General features: G+C 48.3%; 3 protein-coding genes and 1 non-coding gene across 5 annotated transcripts; 2 read left to right on the plus strand and 2 right to left on the minus strand.

Annotated features, from left to right (window-relative positions):
- Positions 1-707: 707 nt before the first annotated feature.
- Positions 708-7,376, plus strand: tinf2 (TERF1 (TRF1)-interacting nuclear factor 2). The gene is made up of 10 exons (XM_056575436.1): positions 708-985; positions 1,283-1,485; positions 1,959-2,069; positions 2,282-2,377; positions 2,550-2,660; positions 3,386-3,509; positions 5,103-5,874; positions 6,554-6,600; positions 6,720-6,799; positions 7,013-7,376. Exons 1-10 carry the CDS (start codon positions 958-960, stop codon positions 7,118-7,120), a joined length of 1,680 nt encoding a protein of 559 aa, XP_056431411.1. The 5' UTR covers positions 708-957; the 3' UTR covers positions 7,121-7,376.
- dhrs4 (dehydrogenase/reductase (SDR family) member 4) lies at positions 6,303-12,112 on the minus strand. The gene is made up of 9 exons (XM_056575455.1): positions 11,955-12,112; positions 11,086-11,201; positions 10,712-10,889; positions 10,152-10,253; positions 9,480-9,550; positions 9,315-9,366; positions 8,995-9,129; positions 8,724-8,779; positions 6,303-8,477 (listed from the first exon to the last, which is right to left on the minus strand). Exons 2-9 carry the CDS (start codon positions 11,196-11,198, stop codon positions 8,363-8,365), a joined length of 822 nt encoding a protein of 273 aa, XP_056431430.1. The 5' UTR covers positions 11,199-11,201; positions 11,955-12,112; the 3' UTR covers positions 6,303-8,362.
- Positions 9,816-9,925, minus strand: LOC130370589 (small nucleolar RNA U6-53/MBII-28). The gene has a single exon (XR_008893078.1). It is a non-coding gene; the product is annotated as a small nucleolar RNA U6-53/MBII-28 (small nucleolar RNA).
- A 294-nt stretch (positions 12,113-12,406) lies between the features above and the next one.
- Positions 12,407-23,019, plus strand: efs (embryonal Fyn-associated substrate). Of its 2 annotated transcripts, none has more exons than XM_056575418.1 (8): positions 12,407-12,498; positions 12,916-13,256; positions 14,140-15,417; positions 16,482-16,625; positions 17,602-18,528; positions 18,964-19,032; positions 20,462-20,719; positions 21,036-23,019. In XM_056575418.1, the coding sequence occupies exons 2-8, from the start codon at positions 13,245-13,247 to the stop codon at positions 21,216-21,218; spliced, it is 2,871 nt and encodes a 956-aa protein (XP_056431393.1). In that variant the 5' UTR covers positions 12,407-12,498; positions 12,916-13,244; the 3' UTR covers positions 21,219-23,019. The 2 variants fall into 2 exon arrangements, with proteins under 2 accessions (XP_056431393.1, XP_056431392.1); XM_056575417.1 differs by having other exon boundaries at positions 12,990-13,256.
- Positions 23,020-23,033: the final 14 nt, after the last annotated feature.

The raw sequence follows: 23,033 nt of genomic DNA on the forward strand, positions 1-23,033 counted from the left end.
TGGCATAACATAGGATTTTTTTAACTTCAATTTCGGATTCCTTTAGTTAAAAAAAAAAATTGTATTGAGTTTTACATTATGTTCAATACTGAATTTTTGTCTTTATGTTGCATTTACATCTTAGTGTTCCATTCTTTTCAAGTCGCACCATTTTACATCCATTGTATAAACTCTGTAAGTCTTATTCTGCTTTGTGACTTGTGATCGTTTAATTAAACTATGCTTTCAACCATGCAGACCTTAAAAAAAAAGAAGGAAATATACTTGAGCCTCTTCTGTACTAGGCCTACTGAGCGTTTTTTGCATTGGCGGTTGTGCGGGCATATTTTGTCGAAAGATCCCGTCTGCATCCTGCAAGACTACAATTTGCGCATACCCTTCTACTTTGTTGTCCTGCTTTAATTGGGTTTTTGGAAACTTTTCTTTTAATGTATGATTATGTAATAAGACATTGTTATATCATATATATGTTATATAATATTTGATTTAACTCCTTTTTTTGGATACGTCTTGTATTGTTACTTTTTCAAAATATTGTTGATGAAGGCCAGTATTTTTCTTTTTAAGCGAGGCATTATCTAACATAATAATCAAGAGGGCTTTCAGAAAAACATAACAAAACAAAAAACCAACGGAAATCGTAATTTCCGGCGAAAAGGGCTTCGATTGTTTTGCTGTCAAAGACCGCACGCCAGGGCGGAGTTTCTCATTTTAACTGTGTAATACAGACCCCGCTCCCGTGGCATGCGACGCAAAACGGAAACTCAACTTAATTAATGTCGTTTTGGTGAAAGCGGGAGCATTTAGCCACGGGGAAGCTGCGAGGCTTTGTCTATACTACCGGGTGCAGCATTTTAATGTTTGATCGCAAAGTCGTATTCTCATACAAGTTGGCTGCGAGGTTATGATCACTTCAGCACATTAAGTGACCAAACCCTCAGCCACCATCTCGTTTATATGGCGGCAAAGGAACCTGAAGAAAATGGTACGTTCAGTACTACCTTCAACAATGCGGATGTTTATATTCATGATAAACTGTAACTGTATGTCGTCGGAGATTTTAAACATGTTTATGTGTGCAAGAACCGTATCAATATTCAATACATCGGAATCCCTAGGACGACTACTCCAAGGATATTATCCGGGGTTTTTTGCACAGCATACCTGGACAAACGTGTCACCCGTCTCCCTTGGAGATTCAACAAATGCGGTGACTTTCTTTGGCATCGACGGTCTTTTTCAAATGTTTTTTTCCTTTTCCCAACCACCACCACCACCGCAGATGTCAGCCTTCCCTTCCCCGCGTTGCAGCTCTTGGCCCCGCCCGTGCGGCTGGTGTCGGCGGCCGTGTGGAAGGTGTTGAAGCAGAGGGACGTGGCTCGGTACGGGGTCGTTGAAGAGTTCGTGACGTCGGTGTGCGAGAGCGTACCTGGGATGCTTACCTTTCGGCACCAGGGTAAGCTGACGTTAGGACTGCGAGGACGGGTAAGTGATCATTTTGGCAGAAGGAAAAAACCTGCCTTATTCAACAAAATATTTGTTGTTGTTATAGATATTGCTCTATTTTTCTTAGGCATACCAATATCAATAAGATCATGTTGTTATCTTCTAATTTTCCCCATGCTTTTTGGAAGCTTGTATGCATTAAATGTAACAACAAGAGCTATTTGAGCGCCTGGTCAAATAGCTCAAGGCAATCAAGGCACAATTAGCAATAGAAGAACACAAAAAATAACACACATAGCTACACGTTCAGTGAACAGAATACAAAAATAAATGACAGCAACACGGCACCAAAAAATTCCGAAACTGTTAATATAAATGTTATTATTGGTAACAACTACAGTCTAAAAAACAGGGTTGCATGGCTTCCCATGGCCTCCTGGAGAAAACGCCACTGGTGTGGATGCGGGTGTGGGTGTGTCCCAGCTCCAACTGTTTTCTCTTTTATTTTACAGTTGATTCTGGAGCTCCTCTCCTGCAGTCCAGATCATCCCGACCTGGAGCTTATAAACCGACATATGGAACGGTTCTGTGCTCCTGCACCCTGTTCCACAGCTCATAAACTGGTAGGCGAGGACCGTATTCAACCAAAGGAACATTTAAACCAGGGCTTTCGAGCTAAAGGAGAGCATAACAAACACCAATAAGAAACCACACCACCTTTTTCCCATGGTGGCCAGTTGGGAGTATGACTGCTGCATCGGATGTCAACCACGTTTCGTGTGAAGTGTTATGATTATTATTTGTTTTATTGTATTTTCTTGTTTTATGTGTTTAGAAAAAGGACCTAAAGATCGAGAGGACGGTGAACAGCTTCCACGAGCTGGTGGAGACTCTTCTGCAGGACCCCGCTGAAAGACTGCAGTTCTTCAAGGTACACACACGGAAACACACCGACATAAACAAACAAAGACACCAACATACACACAAACAAATATACCGACAATTGCTTTATAGGAAACACCATAGTTTTTGTATTTACCCTTTTTTTTTTGTTCCATGAAGGCATGAAAACATGCGTGTGGGGGTCTTTTCTTTGTGTACAGGAAGAGTTTCCTGAGGAGTATGGTCCCAAGTTTGATGAGGAACTTGAAAAGTTGCTCTGGGAGTTTTTGATTCGCCTGGACCAGCTGCTCCCAGTTCCTAACCTGGCTCAGGTACACCTGCACTCACCTGTGTGTCTCTCATTATGTATGATCCCTTAGTTCTTTTTTTATTGAGCATTTGTGATACTCGAATGGTTTAATAACACATAAAACAATCGTATTCTGGAAGATACCCAGGGTTTACCTCTAACGTTTTAATTATTTTCCGATATTATATGTATACCTGTTCCTTTGTCTTCAAAAGTACTGATAGGAAGTAGTGCTGCACGATTTGATGAAAAAGTCATATTGCGATTATTGTCGACAATATTGCGATTGCGATATAATCAACAAATGGTGTCATGAGTCTACTTGCTTGGTTATAAGGAAAATGCACACAGATTACTGATCATTTTAAAATGTTTATTTCTCAACTCAAACATACAAACTTACACTAGCATAAAAAATAAAAAATATAAAAAAATGGTACAATACTGTTTCAAAATAACAATATTTTACAAAACTTAATAAATAAAATAAATAAATATATATTTCAAAATGAAGGCATTTCTGCAGTGCAAACTTGTTACGTTTTCTCAATAGTACAACTAAATGAAATAAATAGAATAAATAAGAAAATACAAATTAAAGAATATATTCTTTTATATATTTTTTAATTAAATCGCAGCCTTTTGCGCAAAGGCTGATATTGCGATCGATCAATCGTGCAGCACGGAAAGCTCATCAAATCCCCTCCGCTGTCCTAAATCCTTCTCGTTGTGTCTCTGTGTGTTCAGACGGTGTCGTGGCTCAGCACTGCCCCCCCTGTGCTGGAGGAGTGTGCGCAGGCGGCCACCCAGCCTCAACTGCTGAAAACCATTCTGCAGTACCAGACATGTTTAGGCCGTCTGGAAGTGGCTGGTAGGACAACGTGTTTGTGTCCACATTGAATGATTAATGCCCAGCTTTTTGGCCCTGTATGTAGAATCCGGTTGCAAGGGCAGCCGTTGGCAGATAACGTCCAGACTTTTCCGTTATCGTTATCTTTGTTTAAAAAAAATGTCAATGGTAAATACCAGCAGTAGTGGTGAACCCCAATGGTGCCTAGGATATAACTAGATGAGCCCAATATCATGTTTTATAGCCTGAATGAATGAATGGCAGGCCTGACGTCAGTAGGGGGTATAGTGGAACAGAGGCAAGCGGAGAAGAGTCTCTCTTTTTAAAAGTCATGCACAGCTTAATCCGATTAAAGCCATAGTTCGACTATGCTCCTCCATTGGACAACTGCAATTGTCGAGCATACTGTACATGGTGGCGAGAAAATCGATTCATTGGCCGAAGCATGTTATGACCCGGTATAGTAGAGCCACCGGCTGACCTCTTTACGTCACCAGCAACAACAAACTCGGGCGGCATTCGAGACGGATGTTTTCAGTAGACGGCTGTCAGTTCACTTCGGGTCCATGTCATTTCTCCGACTCTATTGTTCCGACCTCTCGGTCGTATGCGGACTCCTCCGGCCGCGGGGCAGCGGTAGAGTCCAGCCGGAGGAGTCCGCATACGACCGAGACGTCGGAAAAAATAGAGTCGGAGAAATGACATGGACCCGAAGTGAACTGACAGCTGTCCCTCACACGGCAACAATCCCTTTCTCCTCCATGTAGCGTTTCAATCTGGACTGCAGAGAGCCAAAGCCAAAGTTCCTTTCCCCCAATTCCTTCTCCACCATGGCCGAGATACCCCCAGTACGAGTCTTTGTTGTGGAAGTACCAGAGAGTCGGAGAACCAGACGCAGTCTTTAAGATTCATAATATCAGAGAATATCCCCGTCAGTTAGGCCGCGGCGCATTCAATGAATAAAGATCGTAAACGCGTCGGAAGAAAAAAAAACATTTATTTTGACAGATGTGCACGATGTTACTACTTAACAACATCGTTGATGACCACCGTTTAGGAAACCATGTACTTTTAATTCAGCCTTGGGTGAACTCGAAGCTTAGTGTGTACTGGATGCATGTTGATGATGATTCTTATAGGGGGTAATGGCATAACACTGGCTTCCTGCATCTTCTGCGTCACCTTTTTAAACAGTTCGACGTTTCTCGTTTTCCGATGGCGACAACCATAAATATATCAAGTAATAATTGAATATTTATATTTATAAAGAAATAAGAATTATTTATATGTCAATGGCGACAACCACACGACTACGGTCTCCGTCTCCTTGTACTTCTGGCTCACGTCCCCCGTCCGCAAGATCTCGAGCATGCGCAGAACACGAACTCCGATATGCGATACGATGCTAGTATACATGCAGGTAGAAAGCCGACTATGAACGAGTTATCTAGGTGTTCTCATCCGATTTCGCTCGTCCGTGCCGATTTCTGTGCGCAGGTGATCGGTTAAAGGGGTTTAAATGCAATTTGCAATTTCCTGTTGAGGTCTTATTAGTTTATTTACCCGATTATGACTGCATGTAAACGCACTGAGAATCTCTCCTCCCTTTCGCAGCCTCCCTGCCTCCGAAAATGGGTGACTCCATCTTGACCTCGCTGTCCCTCCTGCCCTCTGGGAAGCCGCCCTCCGCCCAGCCGACAGCGGTCGGCCACAGCCCCTCCTCGAGGAGCAAGCCGGGCGCCAGGCGCCCGACAGACGCCGCGGAGAATACGAGCCAGTTTATCTCGCCGGTCATCGGGCTGATATCCAACAAAGACGTGCCGGCCATGATCACGGCGGCCGGCAGGAAGAAGGCGGCGAAGGACAAGGAGGAGAGCGAGAGGAGCAACGGAGTGAAACGCAAACAGCCCGACGCCGGCGAGGAAGAAGGAGCGTGCACGGAGGAGGAGGAGGAGGAGGAGGAGGAGTGGAGCCCGGCGGGGCGTGGCACCGCTAAAAGGGGCCGGAGGAGTTCGAAGAAGCGGCGCGGAAGACCGAGTGGACGCCAGCGGAGCCGAAGCAAGAGTCTCTCGGAAGACGGCGACGGAGAGCCGGACACAGCGGGGCCCCTGAGTGAGGCCCGCGGGGCCCGGCCAGCCCTGTTCTCCTCCTGTCTGCGCCGGCAGCCCACGGTGCTCCTCCGCAGGCTGGACCAGGCAGCGTTGGGCACCGCTAATGCTGAAGGTGCGGGGTTCAAGCGTGAACATGACGACGACGACGACGACGACGACAACAACGGCGAGCAGGGAAGTAGTGGCAACGTGCGCACCAAGAAGAATGTGCTCAAGATCTCAGCGGGGAAACGGAGGAAGGGCAAGACCCAGCCCCCCTGTTCAGATGACAAAGAGTAAGAGACAGGAGCATACATGGAGTGCTTATTTTCTTATGGTTCTTTCAACCTCAATGCTTGAGAGAATAGGGTGAATAGATGATTATCGGATGGTGATCGGCGCCTTACCACAGAGGGCATAGTTAAAAAGGATTGGTAATATGGGTGGTATCTGCTTTCTTCTATTCTGCTTCGAAAGGCTTCTGCAGAGGTCGGCCTCTAACGGCTTTTAACCTTTTTGTATCTTCCCCTTCCTGAACCCTCTTTGGTCCATCTTTATGGTTTGAATGTTTTAAGTGTTTCTATAGCAGAAAATGTAATCAAGTGAACTGGGGTGAACTTCAAAAGCAGCCTATTAAAAAAAACTGTCTTGTGTTTTGAAAAATATTTTTAAATAATAAAAAAATAAGAATCGTGTCCAAAAAATGTAGTGTGTAGTTATTCTTCCAGGAAGTTATCCTTTATTTCCATTTCCATATGATACAGCTAATAACATATTCAAATTTGTAGTAATAAGTACCGTTAAATTGCAGCTTAGTAGCAAGACTACTACTTCCCATAGCCTTCTAAGCATAGTGTTTTTTAACTTTGCAATCCTAGGTGAAAAATAAACATTATTTTTTTCAGAACAAATCTTTCTGGGAACAACTTTCATTGACTCATTCTTCATGTATTGTTTCCATTTATTTTTTTACAGGAATTGTCATGTATATCCAGGTATATCCAGCCCTCCAACAATTACAGGTGATATAAAATTCCTGCATTTTTAAGTTGGTATGATAACTTTGTATAGGGACTTTTGCAACAATGGGTTGATGCCATGTAGACATAACTGCGGATTATGTGTCAATTTTGATGTGTAGAGTCACATCACACACCCGGAGAAAGCGACGACGTCATAGGAGATTCTGAGGATGAGGCCACAAAGAACTTTAAGGGGATGGTATGTACAAAAGAAACCTGTCTGGTAAGAAGGGAATAATTTCTCTGCTTAGCTCTGACCAGTAGTGGTGCATTGTGAGACATGAAAAAAAACATGCACATCCAGAGACATGCATTGTGTATTGAATGGATGAAAAACTATATTGTTGTGTCCCTATCATTTGATTGATGCTGAAAGATTATAATATAGTGTGTTTGTGTTTTTGTGTCCCAGCTGTTTGTGAAGCGTTACTACAAGACCAAACACGACACCTATGTTCCAACTCTGCGTGAATTCTGTAAACCTTGGATGGCCAGGCCTAACTTGCTCTCCCCCGGCTGATGGAAGAGATGGCGTAGATGCATGTTCACTGTCATGTGTGTGTGATGTCACTTATTAAATTATGTTTACGCCTTTTTAACATAAGCTACATGATCATGGAATGGGACGCATTTTATGTTGGCTTCTTACTTAAAAAATGTTATCCAAACTACATATGTATATATCAATAAAATTATAATGTATTTCAACCAGAGCATTTAAATGGATTGAATGTCCTTATGTAGATAGGAATAATGTATTATAATTTGATTTAAATACTTTTTGCCGTTTTTTGCCGTCCAAACTACAATAAGTCTGATGTCTGGATTGTATTTTTAATAAGTTAATAACCTTGCTTGATTCGCCTAATTGTGTATGGTTTGCTTTGTCAATATCCAACATGGTTTTCCAACAGATTTCTCATTCATCCAAAAAATATTTAAGCTGGAAAGATGTATTAAGTTGTTAATGTCTTACAACTGTAATATTACAATACTAGCAAAACTATTAGCACAACTCGATTTAAACTCCTGTGTTAAATTATGATGTAACATGAGCCTGACATTGCCAGATGTCAGGCTGTCAGTTTGATTATTAGTCTGGAACCTCAGTTCATTTTGCATTTCCAAGTGGCATTATCAACAGCCGCAGACCGAAATGCCTCTGAACGCAATTGGTAAGACCGATCACCAATCCAAGCAATTAACCGCACAACATCAGGGGCAGCCTTTGGTTGTTTTATCGGACAACCAAGATGATTTTGTGCTCTTATAAGGTGCTTCTCTGTGCAGTCATCAAAATGAACCCACCCAATATTAGATAAACAGTTGTGATTTGCCCGACCCAGGACAGGTCGGCTAAGAGGGGGTGGGGGGGTCAGATACATAGGCCAGAGCAAATACAAAAATTAACTGGCAGATGGGTTTGGTTCCCAGGCTAACAATTAAATGAAATGGCAGAGGAAATAAGTTGAACTTTTAAAAATGGCAGTTTCCACCAGTTTGTTTTTATTCTTCTGATGCTTTGTAAATAAGGCACAACGATCACTCCCACTTCATAAACACGTTTTCCCCTATTGTATCGTACAAGATCAAATCTCTTTAAAGACCATGACAGATATAGACACGCATCTATACTCGCTGACCTTTTACATCTTAGGGAAAAAAACAATTTAACAAATCAATGAATGGAATTAATAGATGGCTAATCCGCATTTGTGGACACACGCTATTTAAAGTGTGTGAGCCGGTTGCATTGGCTGGTTTACAGTCGACAGTTCATCCCCCCGGTGACGGTGATTGTCTCCCCGGTGATGTACGACGCGTCTTTAGAGCACAGAAATGCGATCACACCTCCGATTTCCTCCGGCTCCCCGACTCTGGAGGAAAAAAGGGTAAGATCAGGTTAACCGAACTCTCCCCAATTCCAACACTTCCCCTCATTAAAACCCATGAAATCATGAAACACTTATTTAACATCGCCCCCATACATATCACTTATGAACCCTAAGGAAAATGCATACAGATAATTTATGAGAACATGAGAAAACATGACTCAATGAAATCAGCAGCATTCAGCCAATCGTTCCAAGCCCATGGGGAAAATGGCGTCGTTGAAAGTTCACCTTTTGATACATGTCTGCTTCATGAACTCTTCAGCAACGTCCTCGTTCTTCCATAGCTGGGGAGGAAGAGATTTCCAATGAGACGCAGAACTGAACGATAAAATAGGTTTAATATCATAAATAATAATTAATAGTAATATCATTAAAAGGTATGTTTGGGTCGACCCAAACATAAACCAACTCATTTTGTTTTACTTCATGATACGTTTTTACAAGACTTATACACACACACACACACACACTCACACAAACTGAGGTGGATCGCACTCACCATACTACTAAACTGAGTCTTGATAACACCAGGGGCCACACAGTTGACCCTGATGTTGCTCTGAGCCAGCTCAGGGGCCAGGGCCCTAGTCAAGCCCAGCAACGCCGTCTTACTAACGCTGTAGGGACCCAAGGCCTGTGGGAAGGGAACCAGTGTGTTTATAAGTCATATAAGTACAGTATAATGATGTGATACTGAAGGGGAATACCAAGTGGTCACGTGTTAGACATTATTTTATTTTAATGTATTGAATTAATGGTTACTGTATGGTTCTTGAAAGATGACACCAGTCTACAGCAACGACATCAAAGCCCGCTTACCGGCATCGGTTGGTAGCCAGCCACCGACGACACAAACACAACGCTTCCCCCTCTGGCGGGAAAAACAAACAGAACAAAACCAAGAACGATGCGTCACTGATCAGGGGTTGTGTCTTTGAAAAAAAGGTTTCAAAAGTTGGGATATTATTTTATTCTCATACACACCCTCTTTTCTCAATGTGCGGCACCACAAGCTTGGTCATTAGAAACGCTGACTTTACATTCACATCAAGGATCTATGCAAAGGAGGGATTGAGAGAAGGAAGTCAAAGTCTGGCATGGCGAGGAAGCGACTACATCAAACCAACAGTAAACACACAAGATAGACACTTTCTTCAGTTGTGTCGTCTTTAGGACATTTTTTGGGGTCTATTCTGCTTTAAAAAACCCTCACACTCAGACCAAACGTATAGCTTGAAAATTATTCAACAATTTATTCGGTGAACCCTATGAACAAGAGACTTGTTCAACCATCAAGTGGAACACTTTCTTAAAATAAATTCTCCTCAGCCCACTTATGCAGTGAGAAGGTAGGTTGAACTCACGTGCACCAGGCAGACACACGTCTGACTTGGAGCATCGGTATTAGCATGGCGGAATCATCATCGGAGAGCACACTTACAGACATGTTGGGGGCGGGGATCGAACAGGGGTTTCTGGGAGGGGAGGACCCCTGCTCTAACCACTAGGCTATGGTAGGATCTAGAAGACATGGGCTCACAAACCTTTATATACACAATGTACGGATAATTGTTTTCTTTAAGTTAATCAACTGTTTTTAACTCATTTTTATGTGAAAAACTAATTTTTTTTAAAAATAAATACGAAAAATCTCACCTTGTCCCAAACCGCTTCTGTGGAGTCCATGATATTCCCGAAGAAAGGGTTGACTGCTGCGTTGGACACCAGGATATCTATACCCCCACATTGGTCCAGCGTCTGTCCAGCAGATAGAGAACAGACGGGACAGATGTTAACAGAGCATGGTCACTCCAAGCACAGACCCCCCCCCCCCCCCCCCCCCACTGTTGTCCAGCTTCATTTTCGACCAATACATTTTTGTACGCTCACTTCTGCACAACCCATTTAAAGTAGGACACGCTCCTCCCATACCCAAAGCCAATTCACACAACGAAATTAAAAGGGGTCCAATTTGATCAGTTATGAGGACGAAATCATTAGTCATTACATGCAAACTCAAAAATCGATCCAGGGGTGACCTCACAAGTGGGAGTGTCCACCCTGACGTTTGACAGACAGATCTCCCTGGCGTACCAAGCGGTGTGCTGGCACACAGCTGCATCCACACCCATCACACTGTACAGTGTGGGGACACGCCCACTTGCGATAACTAGACCCCTGGGATGGGACCGTTTTCAAAGACAGGGAGAACTCGCCATTTGGACCAGTTTCTCTCGATCTTCGCTCTTGCCCACGTTGCAGGTGGTGCCGGTGACCTTGATGTCCTGGCCCTGCAGCGTTGCCACGGCCCGGTCCACGTTGGCCTGGCGCCGGCTGCTCACCACCACGTGGGCCCCCCTCCGGCCCAGCGCCACAGCCGCAGCGAGACCAATCCTACCAGAGGGCCGCAACACAGCCGGGAGTTGGACCAAATAATCCATTGGTTAAGCGAACCATTTTTGCGGTAATGGATTAAGGATGCCTCAGCGACATCCAGTAACACACTCAGAATGCGTTGCTGATTTTAACACCAACATATGAAACCTCACTAGACACACTGGATGGCCATAGGGCTAACTTGATTTCTTACCCATCTGTAGAGGCGGTCACTATGGCAACCTTTCCAGCAAGGCAGCTTTGAGACATGTTGCGTTTACCTTGGACCAGATTAGCCGAAATGCCCCTTAAAACAGTCCTCCACATCACCTGCGGACGGAGAACGGCGATGGGCCGCGCGTTAAGGATGTAGGTCAAAGGGCGAGGCGGTTGCTAGAGTAAATAAGACGCAGAAGGAGCCATATACGCCATGTTGGCTGCATGTAGGCAGGGTTGGTTTGAGGGGCAGCAGACAGCCAGTGCAAAGGCACACGGCAAAACCAATAACTTGCACAAATAAACCCAAACGAGCGTAGGAATGATCAAATGTGGGTCAAAAACGTTCCTCTTTGAATGAATGGAAGGTTAGCGGTATAGGTTGTGCATAACAACTTACTATCTTTCTAGCTAAGCTAGAATTGGACCATAGTTCAATAGCAGGTTTTTTCAGCCAATGACTTACGAGGCGGAACCTGGCTTCTTATTCACCATCGCCTAATAAGATTATTCAGTAACAAATCAGACCGTTTTTTCTGTATAAAAGAAGCATCTTGCACTGTTGCTTATTTTCTTTTGCCGAAGTCCGATTTTAAAAACTTCTCATTAATTGCCCTATAGAGTATAAGACAAGTCAAACAGACTAATAACCTGAATTATGATCATTTCTATTTTTACATCATTATCAGTCTCGTCACTGAATTAGCATCTTTATTTCAATGTCTTAAGTGTTTGCACTTCACATATATCTGTCCTAATCTCAGCACACTTGTTTAGAAAAGCAAAACTAATTCTAACGTGACCCTCTACAAGAGATAAGAAACGAACATCTTATGCGATCAATCCATTGTGACATGTTGACCTTACCTTGTGCAAAAAAGATGATTAGACTTAAAATAGAAATATGTTCATGCAGACTGCGGATGTCAGGCACTAGAGTTAAATGATTCTTATTAAACTTCCATGAAGTCTTGACAGGTCACCAACCATGGCCACAACCGTCCACGACCACAACCCGACGTGATGATGACGTACATGTGTTATTTTCCGGTCACGGTGGGGCTCCTTTTTTTAATTTTCAAAATAAAAGCCATTAACCGTAGTTACATCTCCACGATTTCCCAAATACAAAATGCAATGCAATTCAAAATAGAAAATAACCGCAGGAAAGTTTAGTTTTATAAACAAAAAATATCAATCGTGTTTACCATAAACGTTACACTAGTCATGGGTCAGGGATAAAAACGGTTTATCATGACACTGGTATATTTCTTCCGCCAAAGGGGGGCGCGCGCCGCCACGATGACGTGATGCTGAAAATGCTCCCAGATTCTGACCATTGAAACAAAAGTGATTTTGCATATCTCGGGCTGCCCGTGAGAGTGAAGTTTGAATATCTTCGACGTAAAGGGTAAACACGCAATCTATCTAACGCTTATTTATTAATATGCTGCGTTTTTGTCAAGCCACAAATTCATAATTATGCTTATCTAACGCTGCCATTGCCTTTGAAAAATTCTTGCAGTATACGGAGTGGACGGCTTAAAGATAGCTTTTTGTAGCTCCTATGGAGTGGGCCGCGGTTACGTTACACAGTTGCTATTAATGGTATTTATTTAGTTTTCTAATGACTGTGAGGAAAACTGCTATGCTTTGACATTGGCGACAGAATGTAGCGAACGTGTATCTTCACGTTACAATGTGTAATTTGAAATCCAAGCTAAGTGATAGCATTGGTGTGGGGTACTGTGGTCGCTGGGCGTGGAAACACTAGACAGCTGCTGATGCCTGCCTACTCTCCCATTTTCATGTTTAAACCAATATCCAGCCTTACACGAGTGCGACTTGGTATTATCATCATCCAGGATTGACTGTGCGACCTATCTTTCCAACTGATGGTAGGAATCTCTTAAGACGACTACAGCAGCGGGGATTGGCTTTCCTGAAGGAGACCGGGTGGCAATGCATTCAGCGGAGACCCAGCTGTGCAACAGCAGCAAGTTTCTCCACTGGCCGATGCATTCGTGATGTTCGGCGGTGAGGGAGAGACAACGAATCTTCAACTAGATGGATGACCCCGACCGACCAAAGCTTTAATGGACGGAGCCCGCAAATATTAGACGATTCATAGCATTGTCTTAAAAAGACATAACAACAATGTCTCTCTCGGTGAGTACATCGATTGTCTTTGTTTTTTGAGTACTTTGTTCCTTATTTTTCATTTCGGTACAGCCATGTCGCTACACGTCTGATGTGTTCATCTGATCAACTCGTACCCATACCGCTAATAAACGTTAGGCACGTGTGTTGGTGGTGGTGTAGGTTTATTTTATTTAAATTATTGAATAACTTATCTATTCTCCTGAGGTATTGCTTTCAGATGAGCGCTTGCCATTTACCCACTCGAACGGGTCCCACATGGCGCAATGAATCCTGGCTGTCCCCTGGGGCTGGGGGGGATTGGCTCAGAGAATGAAAGCGGGGGCTCGACTCGGGCAGCACAGTGTTCGCAATTAAAGCCCAAACAACAAGGGACAGATGTGGCCCAGACGCCCCTCCCCCTCTCTGTTCGCTCCTCTCATTACCATTAAGTCCATTCGGTCATTGATCCCCCCCCTCTTCTCCCCCACTCTCTTTTTTATTACCCCCATTAACGGCATCAATGTAAATTGAGGTTTACAGTTACCCCCCTCTCCCATCCTCCTCTAATTTTATGTGCATATTTATCCTTATCTATGGCATGCTTTTGTTACCCCCCCCCCCCCACACACACACACACACACTCTGACACACACGCACATGCGCACGCACACACACTGGTCCCCTTATCCCAAAAAATATCTATTCACTTTTTCCTGATCCTACTTGGTGTGGCAGTGTAAATGCACTTCCTTGTTTACTGCACAGAGGAGCGATCCCCTAGCCAACGGGATTATGGCCTAGCCTGTCCTATTCAAGCCCACCCTGGACGGGGGGTATGTGGGCGCCTCGTTGTTTCTCTGTGCTTGCGGGTCTGTATTTGACCCCGGTGTGCGCCGCTTGTGTCCCCCAGACGGTCCTGGCCAAGGCCCTGTACGACAACGCCGCGGAGAGCCCCGAGGAGCTGGCCTTCCGGAAGGGGGACATCCTGATGGTGCTGGAGCAGGAGCACAGCGGCAGCCCCGGCTGGTGGCTGTGCTCGCTGCACGGCCGGCAGGGCATCGCCCCGGCCAACCGCCTGCGACTCCTCCACACCGCCGCCCCGCCCCCGACGCCCCCGCCGGGCTCCGAGCCGGCCCGCCGTGGCCCGGGAGAGGACTCGGTCTACCTGTTCCCCCCCGGCCCGGCGCTCTGTCGCACGCGTGTCAGCGCCAGCGCCGAGGACATTGACGGCATCTACCGCGCCCCCACGGCCGCCGGCACCGGGGAGGGGCTCTACCAGAGCCCCGGCTCGGGGCCGGCAGCGACCCGGCCCGGGGAGCTCCGTCGGGAGGAGGGGGGTCGGCCCCGCTCCCACTCCAGCTCGGGCACCCGGCCGCGGCCGGACTGGGACATCGGGGTGGCCGGGCGCCCCCGCTCGCCCTCCCTGAGGGGCCGGGGCAGCGAGGCCGGGACCCTCTACCAGATCCCCCCCACGCCCTCGGGACCGCAGCACCCCAGGCAGCAGGCGGGCCCGGAGGCCGTGTACCTGTCCCCCAGCGGGGGCCACCGGGCGGCCGAGGACCCCCAGGACAGCACCTACCTTCTGCCCAGGGAGACCGGGACGGACTGTTACGGGACGCCGAGGGGCACGCCGCTGGGCGAGGACGACGTGTACCAGACCCCCACGGGGGGCGCCGCTCAGGCCGCTCCCGTCCTCTGCAACGGCACCTCCTCCGTCCCCCAGGAGACCCCCGCCGTGTACCAGAGCCCCACGGCCGCCGGCGCCCATAGGAACGCGGTCCCGCCCTCCCCTCTGGCGGCCCACCAAAAGCCGGCGTCCTCGCCCGGCCCCAAGGCCAAGGGCGCTCCCCCCAACCCGGCCGTGGCCCGGGGCAAGGCCAGCCCCGCCGCCCACCACCGGGGCTCCCCCATGCTGATCCGGGCCAGCCAGGGCCGAGTCCCCGGGTCGCCCAACTTCGCCCGTAAGCCGCCTCCCCCGGCGCCGCCCATCAGAGGCGTCACCAGGAAAGACGTGCCAGCGACGCTGCCCGCCTCTCCCGCCGGGCCGGAGGCCAAGCCGGCCACCAAGCGCTTCTCCAGGGAGGGAGCGCCGAGTGGCCAGAAGGAGCGCACGGGCCTGGAGAGCAAAAACAACGCTCACAACAAAAAGACAGAGGCCCAGGACCACGAGGATCCCGTGGATGAGCAGGTAAGGCTTCGTGGTGGCCCGACAGCTTGTAAGCCCCTTTCCCCGTAACGACGTCACTAGCGCCACTAGCTTCTATTCAGGCTCGTTTGGCTGGAGCCGGTCCCATTATTGTAATGCTGTTGTTCCATGGCTGGCACCAGGGTACTGGATGTAGACCAGCAATTTGCTTATTGCGCAAATTAGGCTGTGATGTGCACAACCCACGATTTCTGAACGAGGCGCCCATGATGCATTTGGGTCATATTGCATGCATGCATGGGCTCAGCTTGAAGGTCATGTGTTTAATGAACTCTGGGCACATCTGACCCAGGAGAGGGGGTTGCTCTGTTAGTTAGTTTCCATGACTTCAGCCAGATGCATGCAGCCTCCCAATTGGCTCTACCCATGCCGTATGTTATTTTTCTGTTCTTCCTGTTACTGGGATCATTAGTACACTTATCAATGGGATATCCATTTTGCACAACATACCCGATGACACAGTTATTGTTGCCTCTGTTGACTTCCCCTCCCCCAAAACCCCTTTCACAGTCTCTCAATTTACAAAGATGTTGCACACAAGAGTCTTCGTGTGACATTCATTCGTAGCAATAGCACTGAGGAAATGTTGTAGTCAATAACAATGGTGACGTCGCAGAACAGCACGGCACTCCATCTCATTCAGTGTAAGAATGAAAGAAGCTGAAGGCCCTAGTGGGTATGTGACCTTGAGAAGGCACTTGTGTTGTAGCTGCCCAGTCTCCCAGCCTCGTCTGTGGTAGTACATAACGCAGCCAAGCGCCGAAATAAAATCCATCTTAATTTAATCCTTTTAAATGTTCTGGCTTCCACGGAATTAAATGTGATGACGAAGATAAGCTGATGCTGGCGATGCATTTTTTGGCACCAGCAGGATAAACCAGCGTCAAAATGACAACGTACGTGTGTGTGTGTGTGTGTGTGTGTGTGTGTGTGTGTGTGTGTGTGTGTGTGTGTGTGTGTGTGTGTGTGTGTGTGTGTGTGTGTGTGTGTGTGTGTGTGTGTGTGTGTGTGTGTGTGTGTGTGTGTGTGTGTCTGTCTGTCTGCAGGTGTACGACACCCCGCCCCGTGGCCGGTGGCAGTGTCCCGTGCCGTCTTCCCTCGGGGGGCACGACGTCAACGACGAGGACGAGGACGACGGTATCTACAACATGCCCCGCGCCCTCCCCCACCCGACCGACCCCCTGTCCGAGGTAAAGGCCCTGCTCTCATCGCTGATACTCCGCCGTCCCCCACTTCCCAGTCCCTGACTGTATCCGTGTTGCCCCCGACGACGACGCCATGCGTAAAGCCAAAGCCAAAGTCAAGTCATCTTAAGAATCCCAAATGCAAAGCTGATAAAGACGCCGAAAGGCTTAAAATAAGCGCTGGGAGTGGAAGGGGACACCGACGGCGTTGGTGACAGTTGCCGGGTTTTTTGGACGTAGGGAAACCGGCATTCCGCGTTCTCGCGGTGCCTCCGCCGACCAGGTGTAGCGGGTCGAGTGCATCGGCGCCAGAGGACGATCGAATGACGCACCAGCCTTTCTTCCCACATTCCACCCAAAGGCTCCCCCCCCCCTCCTCCCCTCCTCCCCTCCTCCCCTCCTCCCTCCGGGGCAGGGCTGCACCTGTCTCAGGCTGCCAGGGGAGCCAGTCTGTCTGGTCAGGCCACTGTCATGACTGCTGCTATGTTCTCTGCTTTTTTTTTTTTCTTTTCCCTCCACTGTTGCGCGAGCTTGTCAAAAGTGAGAGAGAAGGGCAAGGCCATGTAGAAGATAAGATGTGATATATTAACCCCGGGCTGAATCGAATCAGGCATGTAACCCTGCTGGTGCTGTCTACCACCGAGAATACAGGAAGAGCCTGACTCGCTTGGAACCAATGCCTCCATGTTGGCCCCGTATCAGACTGTGTGGCAATCAGAAGATGGTGTCGTCCCTCTTCTACATTATTTATGCATTGTTGTCTGCTGGCCTTGTCATGACATGTTTGTTTTGATGAGTGTACATGCACACAACATGAGCAATTGGTTTCGATGCCGAGTATCTCTGGTTGCCACCGAGAGCACGAGCTCATCGTGTTGTGCTGTCAACAGTCAAGCGCTGTAGCTTGACCTGGCGTAAGGTAAACCCGGTGGCCCCAGCGCGTGTCCCGCGTGTCGTTAACCCCGTCCCCCCCCTGCCTCAGGTCTACGACGTCCCCACCATCACCCTGAACGCCTCCACCACGGACCCCCATCTGGCCGGCTCGGCCTGCACCACGCTGGAGGCGGTCGACGACGTCTACAGCGTGCCCACCCTCCCCGGCGTGCCCGGCCCGGCCGACTCCTGCGGCGGCCTGTCGGTGGAGAAGGGCGGCGGCGACGCCTCCCAGACGGACTGTGGCATCTACGACATGCCGGCCCTCACGGTGGACGGCCTCCCGCACTCCTCGTCCTCCTCGTCCTCCGCCTCCACCCGCCGCCTCTCCATCTCCAGCAACGGCTCGGGCGACGTCCAGTGGCGCGCCTCGCTCTCGGGCCTCGTCCAATCGGTCCTCGCCGCCACCGCGTGCCCCGCCTCCGCGCCGTCCTCCCGGGACCTGGCCGCCTCGCTGGGCGAGATCCTGTCCAACTGGAAGGTCAGCCACCCCGCCGACCCGCCCCTTCAGCTGGCGGGGGCCCGCCTCTCGGAGCTGCTGCCCGCCCTGTCGGCCGCCGGCAACGCCCCCCCCGCCGACGGGCTGCTCTCGTTGGTCCAGCGGGCGCTGGAGGACAGCCTGCTGCTGCTGCAGACGCAGGGCCGCCCCCGGCTGCCGTCCCAGGACTCGCTGTCCCGCCGGCCGCTGCCCGCCCTCCCAGTCGCCGCCGCCGATGGCGGGAAGTCTTCCGGGGGGGGGGGAGGAGGAGGAGGAGGGGGGATGGGCTCGCGCAAGGGCAGCTGGATCCAGGAACGGCCGCTGCCCCCGACGCCTCAGCCGGCCTTCCCGCTGCCCGCCGCCCCGGGCCCCGTCACCGTCACCCTGGGGTGCTGCGACGACGAGGACGACCCCAGCAACGAGTACGCTGGGATCGGGCTGACCCCCGCGCCGGCGCCCCTGCCCACCGGGGACAGCGTGGGCTACGTCAAGCTGCAGGTTCGTCGCCGCTCAACTCTCTCTCTCTCTCTGGTTGTTTTACTTAGTCTGCTCCGCACCAAACAATTGCACCTCTGCCGGCTACCGGCTGTTGATATTGTGTTTCCGTCTCCCGCCGGAGGCTTGAAGTGGCCTCTCTCTTTCAAGGCGATCGTTATCCGCGCAGCCTGCTAGCTCCCCGTGCACTTCCTGCCTTTTGTCTTGCTGTCCTCCTGCTGCTGTTTTTATGTTTGCCTATTTTTATCCTGAACACATCCGTAGTGTGTGTGTGTGTGTGTGTGTGTGTGTGTGTGTGTGTGTGTGTGTGTGTGTGTGTGTGTGTGTGTGTGTGTGTGTGTGTGTGTGTGTGTGTGTGTGTGTGTGTGTGTGTGTGTGTGTGTGTGTGTGTGTGTGTGTGTCTCAAGTCCCTAACCCAGCCTCTCCTCTCCCCTCCAGGGGAAACCGGAGCCTCCACCTCCTGAGACACCGACGGAGAACGGGCTGACAATCACAGCAGATACCCGGGTAGGCCTACTTACCTTAGCCTTTCTCCAACCGCTTTAGGTTTCCCTTCCTATTTTCAATTCTTTAAGATGAACACCCTGTGATAGCTGGTCTCTAGGGATTAGCCAATCATGTGTAGTCTAAACCCAGATTTGGTCAATGGTTGTCTATGGTAAAACCGAGCGGGACTTCCTCTTGCTGTGGTTACAAGCAGGACATGAAGTCCAGGTTCTATCCCAGAGGCAGCTCGTAGTAAACGCTACATGATATTATCTTTGTTTATGTAACGTTCAACACCAACAGCAGCTCTGATTTCACTAGGTTCCCATTACAAAGTTCCTTCCTCTTTTAAAAGACGTGTGCACTCTTAACACTGCAGACACAGACTCACTGTCACAACCCCTGCACAGATAGGGCATTGATTCCACATTTGTGTGTGTGTGTTGTTTACTGATGGGTCAGTCATTACAGCGGCTCCCACAGCAGTTCGGACCCCTGCACCGGACTAAACCGGTCGGAATGTGAAGCCACACTAACGCTTCACCGCATAATCCTCTGAGATCTGGCGGCTGATCCAAATCCTCTCTGACCTCCGTGGTCGTTTCCCTCTTGATCTCAGCACGAAAGTCCTGCCTCGCCAGAAGGTCCTGAGTCAGGCCTCTTTTCATTTGATTTGATACGGTGAACATTTCGCCAGGATCGCAGAGTAAACGGAAAAAAAACACGTTCCACACATTTGGACTAGTCGCGACCCAACGATAACAAATCAAAACGGCAGACAACAAAAACGGTCTCTGTTTGCACACTCTGTCGCCCGAGGCTGTTGTCATCTGTTGACATTTGTTTGAATCGGGAACTGCGTGGTTCACCATGCCGAACAATGGCTTGTTTGTATACACACGCGCGCAAGAATACCCACGCACGCTCTATAACTAAGATCGAAAGCGGCCTATTTTACCATCAGGTGTAAAGTGTTGGGCTTAGTTGTTTGCGAGCCATCTCAAAATCGATCCACCCCCATGTAGGATGGATCGATCCAACTCCATTCTAATGTTGGTAAAGTCCCGTCCAAATGGTATGAATAGAGGGGCCTATATCATGGGCTGGATTCCAACAGGCTGTTTATAGCGGTTTGACCGCGTGCTTCCTGCTAAATCTCCCCATGTTGTTTTCCTCAACCTCCATTGTCCCGGGGTTCCACTCGTAGGCCGCTCCACAAGACTCTCAAGTGGCCACGGAATTGTCTTAGGGAACGAGGAAACGTCAGTATATCCCCACACAAAGTGCTTTAGCCGTTCGTTGACTACGTAATCCTACACCTTCAGCTTCAGCTTTTGATTAAAGCCCAGCGACCCTCTCGGGCCGTACCGCCGGTCATGCTGAGCGTCGCTCGTCTTTTTAAGTACGTTCTTTAGAGTAAGGATCCCCGACTCGTCCCCTTTCCCCCCAGGTGACTCCGTCCCCGCCGCTGCCCGCCTCCCTGTCCCTGGAGGACTCGGAGCTGCTCTCCTTCTACTCCTCCCAGAGCCTGGCCCACCTGTCCTGCCTCGCCGACTCCATCGACGGGCTGTTCGGCAGTGTGCAGGGCAGCCAGCCGCCGCGCGTCTTCGTGGCGCGCGGCAAGAGCCTCATCGTCACCGCCCACAAGCTGGTGTTCATCGGCGACACGCTGTCCCGCCTGCTGTCCTCGCCGGACCTCAGGGCCAAGGTGTGTGTGTGTGTGTGTGTGTGTGTGTGTGTGTGTGTGTGTGTGTGTGTGTGTGTGTGTGTGTGTGTGTGTGTGTGTGTGTGTGTGTGTGTGTGTAGAATAACGTATGTATGTATGTATGTCCAAATTCCTATTTACACGAGGTATAGCAGTAATTTATCATATTTACACACGGTATGCCCATAACGGTATTAAAGAAAAGTGGTTTCCAGAGAGACGGTCTATTGCTCTCTTATTCCCCCATGAACCTATAATTGTCTCCGCTTCGCTCTCGCGCTCTCAAAAATAATGTCATGTTTTTTATTTTTTTATTTAGGTCACCACTTCGAGCGGTCGGCTCTGCCAGTCCCTCAAGACGGTCGTCGTGGCAACCAAGGGCGCGGCGCAGAACTACCCGTCAGTGGCGGCCACGCAGGAGATGGTGGACCGGGTGGCGGAGCTGTCCCAGCAGGCCGCTGGGTTCTCGGGTCTGCTCCAGCGCCTGGCCGAGATCTCCTGATCTTCGTGACCTTCGTGGTCATCATCATCATCATCATAGTCGTCGCCACGTTTACACAACACCTGTGGGTTTTTTGTTTTTTAATTACCTTTTTTTTTTGGGTTGGGAGGGTTAAAATGGAGGTCAAGAGTTGATGCAAACGGAGTCAAATCGTCGAGCGCGCTGCAACTGCACCCAAGCTGGATCTTTTTTTTTTTTTTTGCGTGTTCAATTTGGTTGTGTGTGTGTGTGTGTGTGTGTTTGTGTGTTGCCTTGCCCGTTTGTGTTTTTTTATTTTTTTAATACCTGACCGGTTTGTGTGTGTGTCTTTGCGTGTTGATAACTTATTGTTTTATTATATATATATTTGACACCTCACTGTCAAGTTGAGCTGCTTTGCTTTCTGCAGTGCTTTGTGTTTGACCTTTTTTGCGGTTTATTATCTAGGTAATTCCCTCCGCCATATTTAGCAGTTCCCTGGATGTTTGACCCGCTTCACTTTAAGCTTTTAATTTTTAGCTGTTCAACTTCATTTTCCCCAACCAACAACCCAAAATTATTTTTTCCAGTTGGCTAGCATCCCTCTCTGTTCCATACTGCCATATACCCACCCCTTTGGTGAAAAGTCGGAGCACCCATATCAGGCAGTACACAGCCTACACACTATGAAGAGAAAGATATATGCAGAGATTGGTAGGAAAGTGGAAGCGCATTGAACCCTTTAGCAGGGTGCGGTGTAATGGGGAACTGTTTCGGTTCCCACAGCGTTCCATGGGTGGAGGTTCACAAACCAGTTGGCCCGGTTTACCTATCCCAACCTGTCGCGCTGAAGTTCACGGGTCTCCCATGTCTTGCTTTTTGTCGTTTTCCCTTCTGTCTGTCATGCTGTTACTTCGGTTGATTTGGTTTCCTAGCTGGCATCGCTAGCCTTCCCATGTGTCCTTTTTCAGTCCTTTTGTATATAATTGCCGAACCGGAAAGAGGGACAGGGAAAACATATTATATCTGAACTAAAGAGAGAAGTATTTTTATGCGGATATACACATACACAGACAGTACTGCGAGATGGCTTGGTGTTTTGGCGCCTGCATCGAGACCACCCATGTTTATGTGTAATACACCTGTTTCCCATCTGTCACTTCTCCAGGTTCCATTTTTACACTACTCAAGTCGCCAGCCATAATATGGGTCACAGTCTACCAGAATAGTATGCAACTGTTGTGGAATATGAAACTGACCCACAATAGATATCGTTATTTATTTATTTTCAGAGACTGGTTTTGTTCAACACTAGATGTTTAAATTTCCCCCAATAACGTTTTTTTTAGCGCCCATTAAGAACCTTTTTTTCTGCTTTAGTGTGCCATCTAGTGGGGATTGCAGTGTTATTTGCTAATACCGGTGGCAATAGGTCCAAAATGTATAATAAGCATCGCCCATAAATGGTCCAATATATATTTATTGTCAAATTTGTACTTTTACTTTCGGATTTGCATGGCTTTAATTTTATACGTATGCACATTTTGGCGTATGCACAACCAGGGACGATTTCACTCGGTGAATTTAATCTTTTTATTTTCGTTTTTTTTAAGAACTTTTACTTGTGAAACAATGGTTCTTCTTTCCTTTTGTACGAAACTGTTTTTTACACTAAGAACTCCGTTTGAGTCGGCCTTTTTTTCTGCAAGATTTGAAGCAAATCTTCTGTCCAAGGTTTATCTACATTATGGAACATGTAATGCCTGTATTGTATTTCCCATGTAAAAGCACAAATACATGCTTCGTTTAAAAGAAAACATTTTTTGTTTTTCCTGTCTGTCTCTCTAGGTTTGTTCT

The sequence above is a fragment of the Gadus chalcogrammus genome, chromosome 17 (genome assembly GCF_026213295.1).
Source record: "Gadus chalcogrammus isolate NIFS_2021 chromosome 17, NIFS_Gcha_1.0, whole genome shotgun sequence".
NCBI lineage: Eukaryota > Metazoa > Chordata > Actinopteri > Gadiformes > Gadidae > Gadus > Gadus chalcogrammus.